The 9,273-nt window shown below is 33.9% G+C and overlaps 1 protein-coding gene across 5 annotated transcripts; it reads right to left on the reverse strand.

Moving 5' to 3' along the window:
- Window positions 1-413: 413 nt before the first annotated feature.
- LOC114382259 (FGGY carbohydrate kinase domain-containing protein-like) lies at window positions 414-8,916 on the reverse strand. Of its 5 annotated transcripts, none has more exons than XM_028341546.1 (15): window positions 8,628-8,915; window positions 7,809-7,888; window positions 7,208-7,295; window positions 6,885-7,063; window positions 5,643-5,725; window positions 5,362-5,546; window positions 4,245-4,306; window positions 3,954-4,056; window positions 3,740-3,859; window positions 3,033-3,152; window positions 2,811-2,931; window positions 2,573-2,729; window positions 1,913-1,985; window positions 1,437-1,564; window positions 414-1,079 (listed from the first exon to the last, which is right to left on the reverse strand). In XM_028341546.1, the coding sequence occupies exons 1-15, from the start codon at window positions 8,710-8,712 to the stop codon at window positions 957-959; spliced, it is 1,707 nt and encodes a 568-aa protein (XP_028197347.1). In that variant the 5' UTR covers window positions 8,713-8,915; the 3' UTR covers window positions 414-956. The 5 variants fall into 5 exon arrangements, 4 of the variants coding, with proteins under 4 accessions (XP_028197347.1, XP_028197346.1, XP_028197349.1 ...); XM_028341545.1 differs by having other exon boundaries at window positions 7,178-7,295; window positions 8,628-8,914; XM_028341548.1 differs by having other exon boundaries at window positions 7,178-7,282; window positions 8,628-8,912.
- Window positions 8,917-9,273: the final 357 nt, after the last annotated feature.

A 9,273-nucleotide genomic window follows, 5' to 3' on the forward strand; every position in this document is an offset into this window, starting at 1 on the left:
AAATAAAATAATAAATCATAAATTTCACAACACTTGAATAATTAAGTCTAGTAATGCATTACTACTAAATAATAACTTGAAAATGTTATAGTAATTGTAGAACATTTCTATCAAATTTTATGTTGCTAAAAAATAAGAGTTTAATATTATTAGAGGTGAGAATTTTTTAATTTAAAAACAACACACCAAATAAACACTAAATAGACATAAAACCAAAAATTACTTACATCTTGATTTAATTTTTTTTAACTTAGTGACTTGTTGACTCACGATAAACTCGAGAGTCTACCGAATTTAATTAGAGTCTACCCAAAATCTATTAAAGAGTAAATTTATACATGAATCAACTCAAAAAAAAAAAAAACTCATAAATTCGTAAAAATTAACAAGTTAATTCAAGAATTTGATAACCATGATCAAAATTATTATAAAATTTAATTCATTCCAATATGATTTCGTAATATCCAAGCCCAAAATCATGTCTGACTAAGAATTATGGGGCTACGATTCCTACGAAGGAGGGTTCCAAGAAGTCCAAATAAATCCAAGGAAGTCATATGGTACAACTTAGAACAATGATGCTATCCAAGTATCAAGCTCTCTATATTTTTGTACAATGTATGCTAGCAGTAGCAGCTGCCTATTTGATTTTGAGAAGTGTGCGCAAGGCGTTCAAGGTAGTAAAAAATAAGATACCAGTGAGCCTGTACATAAAATTTCTATAAGAATTTTAACAACAGTATTGGTGATTATTTTTCCTTGTATCTCTGAAGTCTGAACTGTTCAATGTCTAACCTACCACCCAAATTGAAAACCGATATTCGTCAAACTGGTAGTATTTGGGCCATAATTTCTTTCTCCATCCCAATATCTTTCATCCTTGAAGCATGAATATTCAATCTTCGCAAGGAGCACCTAATTGCAATTGACAGTTTGAGTCAAAACATTCTGCAAAGCTATGACAAGGCTTGGGCCATGGCGGAACGGTACGAGAGCTGCTGTTCATAAAGGCCACGGAAGATCTTGTATTTGGCATCATGGTATTTTCTTACCTTTGGATCCTTGGATGGATGAATGACCTGCCAAAACTCATGGAAAAAAAACTAGTAGTAGCATCGGTTTTATTTTGTTAACAGAAACACCAGGCCTAACAAAAAAATGCAAAATCGGTAATAGTTTCACATCGAACTGACCTATTGTATATGCAGAGTCGGTGATAAATGATTATTTCTTAAACATTTTTTATACCATAGAGATATATTATATATTTGAACTAATACTACGTTATTTATTCTAATTTAACTACACATTTCAGTTCCTAATACTTCCACTACATGTAATTTAATGAAATTGAACTTGATTTCTAATCTGAAAATAAAAAACTAATTGTACTTTTTTTATTCAATTTTTCAACACACAAAGCAAGGCATCCACACCTGGCCAGCTGCATTCAGGGCTTTCATGGCCTCGCTAAGGCTATGATATTTCCTTGTAGCAACGGCACCCAGAATAGCAGCACCCAAGAGCACAGGTTCACTTTCCCTTGGAAGAATTATAGGGGAACCTGGGAACATTATAAACAATATTCATTATTATTGAAAAAACTAAATATCAAATAAAGCTTCAATTATCATCAATGTCACTCCTTATCATTAGAATGCACAGGAAGTTCATTCAAACCAAACCTTAAACTGTGGATTGGTTTGTAAAATACATGGAAGAGTGAAGTATGATTTTTTTCTAGGTTGACCATCAAACTAGATACTGGCATAACTTCGCTAATATTTTAAAACTGGAGTACACTTAATGTCATTCTTTACATAGAATAAGGCCGATACAGAACATGTGAGACAAAGATATGATTATCTGAGTTCATGCAAACATGCTCCCCACCCCACTCCTCAACACATACCAATAATATCAGCATGTTCCTGAATAAAGATAGGATTCTTTGAAAGGCCGCCACACGCAAGTAATGTGTTGATCTGCAAGCAAGGGCAGAACAGTTATGGTAATAAAAATTCATCAACTCTGCATCAACAAACAAGTAATGACTTGGGAACATAACAGGGATATATAACAATTATACTTATCATTTTTAGCTACTTGTAAGGATACTACTAAAATGATGTTAATAACCAAAATATAAAAGATGGCCCTTAAATGACCGACAGTAGACCAATTGTCTCACGTGCCAAGGGTTCTTTTTCTTCTTCTGTAATCCCTTTATGCTTTGAAGCGTGTATAAAAAACAACAGAATATCCTTTGCTTTTCACTATTTATTATTGGGTTCCTATCAAATGGCATATACAAAAGTGAGCACCATAGATTAACTCCCTGGCCTACACTATAATCTGAGCATTATGCAACAAAAAATTGTATTGCAGGATTTATCTCACTTTCCAGAATATGTTTTCTAAGTGTAAGTTAGAATCAATTCTTAGGCTCATGCTTAAAAGCTTAAAAATTTCAATCAAGTATTTCTTTGAAACTAAAGGCAGAATATGATTTTATTTATCTCTAAACTTGTCAATGCAACCAGTGTGCAACATACTTTCGGCAGATCCTTACTTTGTGACCATGAGCATTGCAATGCTCTACAATGTGACGTGTGCCATATGCAATGCCCTGCACAGTTGCCAGGTAAAGAAGAGCCAACTGTTTGTCACTTGTGTCAAGTGTCAAACCATAGATGACTCCTTTTGCTTTTGGATCTGCAATGGGAGACCTGGACCATAATATATATCAGCCTATTATTTGAAGCCACTATGGCATGACAGGAGGAAAGCTGTTGTTCATTGCCAAATACCTATTCCCATGGAAGTCAGGAAGAACATGTACATCTTTAGTCAAGGCTGCAATAAAGGATAGGTTCAGCTCAACCATCATTGTTTCCAACATCTTGTTCAGAAGCTCAAACAATGAAATCTCTGAAATATTACATAGAGAATTAATCTTGTTAAGACATTTCTCAAAATCAGACTTGTTGGCATAAATATTTAGTATATTCCAAATGAAGAAAAAAACTTACTTTGGGAAGCAGCTTGATTTGCAAGGCATGCAGAAGCAGCATGGTTTTCAATTATATGATCCAATAATGCACCAGTAGCACTCTGTCCACCTTCTGTTAGCCAATATTCTGGTACCATTGCTGAAAGTTCGGATAGATAAAAAATGCACCACAACATAGAAGATGCAAGAGAAGCAATGATGAGTGTTTTAATCAATGTTAAATGCAATAGAATAAGATGAAAATTAAATTAAACAGGTTATTCCTTCAGGTGATCCTGTCAAATGTAAACTCCAACTTCATTTATTACTTATGTTTTATCCCAATATCATATCAGTGTTCCACAAAAAGGAACTAATCACAAGTAGCCACACAGATATCTTTACAAAGACACAAACATTAAGGGGGTTAACAAGAATACAGTCACAAAAGTATGAAATATCAATGATAAAATGAGACAAACATTCAATCCAAACAAATACACTCCAGATCCAGGTTCCAACCAAAGCAAATTTAATCCATGAATTTTCAACCACAGTCAAGAAACTTCCAAAAAAAAAGGAAGGAAATTTTCATTTCTCACTTTAAACTGCCTGAATTGCCACAATAGATACCCCAAAAGATAATCAATGGACCACAATTGTTTCAAATGTGTCCAAAAGAAAAAGGCACACTATCATCCACAATTGAGATTTAATTCATAAAATAGAGAAAATAGTATAGTGTACCTGACCAAAATGGACCCCAAACCCCAGGAATGAACAATTTGCTCCGCGATACAGCCATATGGCATGTAGAAGTTCCACAAACTAACACCATACGGTTGCAAATTGCTTCCTTGTCATGATCTGAAGATACAGAAGTTCTTTTAGTTAAGAAATACAACTGTTTTACCCAAATCTTACAATCATAATTCACAAGTGTATAGTATGTGATGACAACCTGCAGCTTCTGATTGTGGCACACTTTCAATTACCCCCACACCACCAGCATGAGCATCAATTAATGATGTCCCAACAGGAATTCCTGGTACGAGACCCAGTTCCTGAAAATTTCAACCCATCAGAAGTATTAAAAACCAGCCACGTCAAAGAAGTTTGTTACATCAAACTGAACCAATCTCCATAGATGGAAGAAGGTTGTTCATTTTTCAAACTAACAATGTATGTTAGCTTTGTTAGTGAACCTCAGAAAGCACCAGTTCAAACTTCAAAATAATGCAAAAGTTCTTGCCTTTGCTGCAGTAGGAGTAAGACCAGAACCCAAAGGATGGCCAGGGAAAGCAACACTTCGTCCTGTTATTATGATTCACTATCAAGTTAAGCAGTGGGAAGACAGAACCAGCAATGAATGGCACAAATATAGATGAATAATCATAAGCTTACTGACACCAGTTTTCATCAGATCAACTGATCAAGCATGAGAAAAGACAAGAATTCTTCAATAAATGTTCAATTAACAAAATTCAAATTGATCATAAATAATCATATTGAACCATAGCATTGTTTCTCCATATTGAACTTCCAAAGGGAGAAAAAAATTGAGTTCAATATTAAAGCTAAGGTGAACAGACAGAGTTTGCAGTTGCACAAAATATTCCACTAGATTATTTCGTGGAATTAAAAAACTGCTAGACAAGTAATAAAAATTTGATATAATCCCAGTTAAAGAGGTCATTAATTGAAAAAAAAAAACTTCTAATTTGATACATTAGACAGAAAAAATTCATTTGCACATAAGGAATACAAAAATATGTAGCATTTACTCAAGAGGGTGGGATCCATTTACAGACATGCACACACAGGATAGGGATCCATTTACTCTAGAAATAAGTTTCATTAAAATCACTCTGTTTAATCCATCTACTGAAGTAAAATTTAAAAGTTCTTATTAAGTATATCAGGTCTATAAAATTTTATACAATTTAAAAATTATTTGATAAGTCACCAATTAACTTTATTTTAACGTTTTGTGTATTTTGAAAGTATAAGTAAACATTGACTATAAAATTATATACCTATTAATTTTATCTAAAATTTGGCATGGATGATCATCAAGATAATATCACATGATTTAATGGCTAGATTTCTTAAATTCATTATATAAAAAGTTATTGGGAAAAGTGTCCATGACTTACACCTACAGTAACTGAATTCCTTCCTCCAAGTTTTCATATGCTTTCCCCTAATAGGTTAAACTTTTTGAGGTGGCTGTTGACATAATATCAAAAGCCTCTATGAACAAGCAAACATGTTTGAACCATTCATCTAGAGCTGTATCCACACTTCAAGTCCAACAAGCACATGCATTAGTTAGTTCTTAACAAGGCAAATGTTAATAAGATGAATACCTATCTTAGCATGATGTCCTTCAATAAGATCACCCAAACCAATTTCCTCCCAAAAATCATCATCCCATCCACAAGCTTCCATGTCTCGAGACTCTTTATCATTGACATGCTGCATGTGTGCATGACCCAGATATGTCCATTTACAAACTGTGGTGCATAGACTACGAGTATCATCACCGGTTGCCCTGAAGAATTACTTAAAATTAATCCAAGTGAAGTGTCACTAGACTTAAACACAAACTGATCTTGGACATAGAGAACACTTCAACTACATAGAGTACCTGTATGACAACCAATCGCTCAAGTCCATCCACCTGAAAACCATTGACCAAGATTCTTGCAAATTTTCTTTGACCCATAGAAGCTGAAAAGTTAGATTATATCAGTAAAAATTCTTAAAAAATTACATTTCTAAATGTTGATCTTCCATTAATTTATTAAAACATTGGTTGAGTGGTATTTTCATGTGTGTTGTAATATCCCTAATGTTAGTAATGTAATCAATGAATATTAGACAACACACGGTGAGTGTAGTTGAATGGTGTAGCCTATAATTGAATGGAATCATGATAGGTGGAAACATTTCAACTCTTCATGAAATGGTATGATTTGAATGGATGCAACTCTTATTGAAAAGATATGAATGAGCCATTGGAACCCTTCAGGAAAGGGTAGGTCCTCTCTCCACTTTCTCTATAAGTATATGTTTCGGGACATATGGTAGAGGCTTCTGATCTGCATACACTTACCCATTGAGTTAGAAAAAGCGAAAAAGGAGAGCAAAGAACATATCTTACGAATCTAAGAAATCTAAGGCATTCAAGTGAACTTACATTGATCAAGAAACAATGGCATCAAGAGACAAGTACCATTGACCTTTCCTAATATTTTTATGGTTTCCTAATTTGTGTAACTATAATCAAATTAATTATTTATGATGTATGAAAATAATTATAAAAAAATTATGAAGCCATAATAGAATCAGTAAAAATTGCATTATAGCAAAAAATATAAATTAAAATGAACTAATAATATATTATATGAACAAGCAGATTGTGCAGAACTTGACAGTTTAGTAGTTTCAAAAGGTATATCCTGTGTTATATAATTCTTTTACAGACAAGTTCATTTAAACATTATACTCCAAAAGTTCAAACAAGAACTCAACGATACAGATAACAAGGGAATCAACAAAATAAAAAGTTTGAAGAGAAACCCTTTTTTTCTGTTGAAGAATAATCAGTCAAAAGATAATCTACAAATCCTATCAATTGTGCCTAGCTGGTCACCCACTCAGATTAATCATCATGTTCCGAAACTTATTCCAGTATGGATGGCAAGTCCCTGTCCCAGTTGCAGATGTTCTATTTAAAACTTTCAGTGATCATTGCCATCAACAGATATGCATCCAAAAATTTTACAACAAAAGGCATGTAAGCCAGAATGCTTACAATATAAGTTACTAGACAGTATAATATGTAAAGTGACCAGTAGTGAAATAATGGGACTGGTTTAGATAGTACCTTTGGTGGCTCCATTTCAGGTGAAACAGCTGCACCACAGTACTCCAATATAGGTGATTTAGACGAATTTATCCTTTCAGCTTGTTCTATAGCTCTATGATCCATCCAGACAATCACATTTCTTCTTGAATCACCACTCCAAGAAACCGAAACAGGTGAGCTGTCAGAATCCACTGCAACTGTCATAATCCATAAACAATCAGTTACAGTTACTTCACATAAAACTAAATATCCCATGTTGTAGGGGGGGGGGGGGGGGGGGGGGAAGTAACAATTTCAAAACTATAACATACCAAGAGAACAAGTAGCTGCAAATCCCATACCCTTTACTTCTGTTGATGCAACTTTAGCTTTAGAACAAGCTGCTTTTACAGCTGCACAAACTGCAAGCCATATATCTGTAGAGGATTGCTGTTTAGAACAAAAAGATGAATCTACATTATAAAATCTATACATTAAAGAATTGAAAGTGGAAACCACCAATAAATATCTAATTCAACAGGAACCAAATGTAAACTTAAAAAGCATCCCTTCCCAATTTGCAAAATCAGCATAACATATGAGCAGCTGCTCCAGTAGAAATGAAGCGAAAGATTATTCAGATTGATTTGAACTTATAGAGACAAGGTTCCATCAGGAAACTCTAGCCATCCGAGTAACTTTAGTATATACTATAACCTCACAGAGCACCAGACGCACAAATTTAGGACTGTTTATACCCTTCATTTGCCAATATATAGTAACAATAAACAAATCCTGACCACGTTCCCATTAATTTTCATAACCAAGTACCAACTAAACATGGTATGCAATTGTGTCATGATATTTCTTCCAGATGTGTAATTGATTATTATAACACCAGCTTCATCCTTTGGGTAATCATTTGGATCTGCTGAAAGTCCATTTGCCCAAGAAAAAAATTACCTCAACACAGGCACCATCTTTCCATATCTGTATTGGGCTGCTAGATGAACCAAGAAGCTTTCCTTCCTCGTCAAATAGACCTGTATTAGTATCACCAGTAAAAGGACCAGATCATTTATACCGTTTTGTCACATCTAATGACTTAAAAGTTTATTAGCATATACATACACTGCCTGCAGCACAATACTACAGAAACATAGTAAGTTTAACAAAATCTACCACTTCTATTCAAAGTTCAAACTGAGGAAGGTAAATATGTAAAAATAGTAGCTGTTTGAATGAAAGCAATAGGAAAAAAAAAAGTAAAAGAGATATAGCTTTCAAAAATACAACAGCAACAACAAAAACCTTATTCAGCTGGTGAGGTCGGCTGCTTTGAAAAACAAACAAATAAAAATTGAAGATAGTTAAACAAGGATTAGGTTATTTGCATGCGGTTCTAAGTTCAAACCATGTTGTCGCTGTTGTATAACAAGAAAATGAGAATCGGGTTGTTTAATACAACCATTTGAAGTGCCAGACTTAGTCTATCTCTTATTCTAAAATCTATACTAGAACTTGTCATTGTCAATGTCATATCAATTGGCCAAAATTTCAAACATGCATGATAGGAAAATGACGATAGGACCAGCACTGTGTAAGAGTTTATTGCTCCTAATGCTAATTTCATTTTCAGCAGCTACCAATACGAACGAGAAAGCCACACATTGAAAATCGAACACCGTCAAGCTTCCAATGAATCAAAACATTACAAATCACAATTCGTTTCAGCAGAAAAATCCAAGAGATAGGAACAATATGTGAAGGGTGGAAGCGAACCTGCACGAGCGCTGCCGGTGCCGACGTCGACGCCGAGGAAGACAGAGCGAGAAGGCTCGTCGGAAGAGGAAGAAGAAGCGGCCATTTCGACGGAGAGAGAGTGGGTATCAGACCCTTCTTGTTATCAATCGCGTCTTCTTTGTCTCTATTTATTTATATCTTTGTTTTGCTTTTCCTATCTAATATCGATTATCAGCATTCGTCGATCATCACTGGTTTTAATTACGAATAATCTCATCTCTGTGTATGGTCGCGAATTTTATAGTGTTAAATAGTTCTTGAAGTTAAGATCAGATTCATTGATCTCATGTGTTTGCAAATTATTCCCAATTAAAATTAACGAGGCGTTTCCTAGGAAAAAGTGTTTTTTCATATATGAAAAGCATCGTTCTGAAATTTAAAAATTGATATAAAATACGTAAATAATTTTTTCTTTTCATTTGAAAAATTTGGATTTCTATCATTTCCTTAAAAATATTTTTGCAAATAAATAATTAAAATTCATTCCCAAAAAGTCATAATTTTCTGACAATTCTTTTTATTAATTACATGTCAAAACATTAAAATTATAATTTCACGCTTTTAAGATTCCAAAAAGGAAAAAACTTTTCATCTCCCTGAAGTTAGACTTTAGAGGGTTTGTTGC

Source organism: Glycine soja, chromosome 13 (assembly GCF_004193775.1).
Source record: "Glycine soja cultivar W05 chromosome 13, ASM419377v2, whole genome shotgun sequence".
In the NCBI taxonomy this organism is placed as follows: Eukaryota; Viridiplantae; Streptophyta; class Magnoliopsida; order Fabales; family Fabaceae; genus Glycine; species Glycine soja.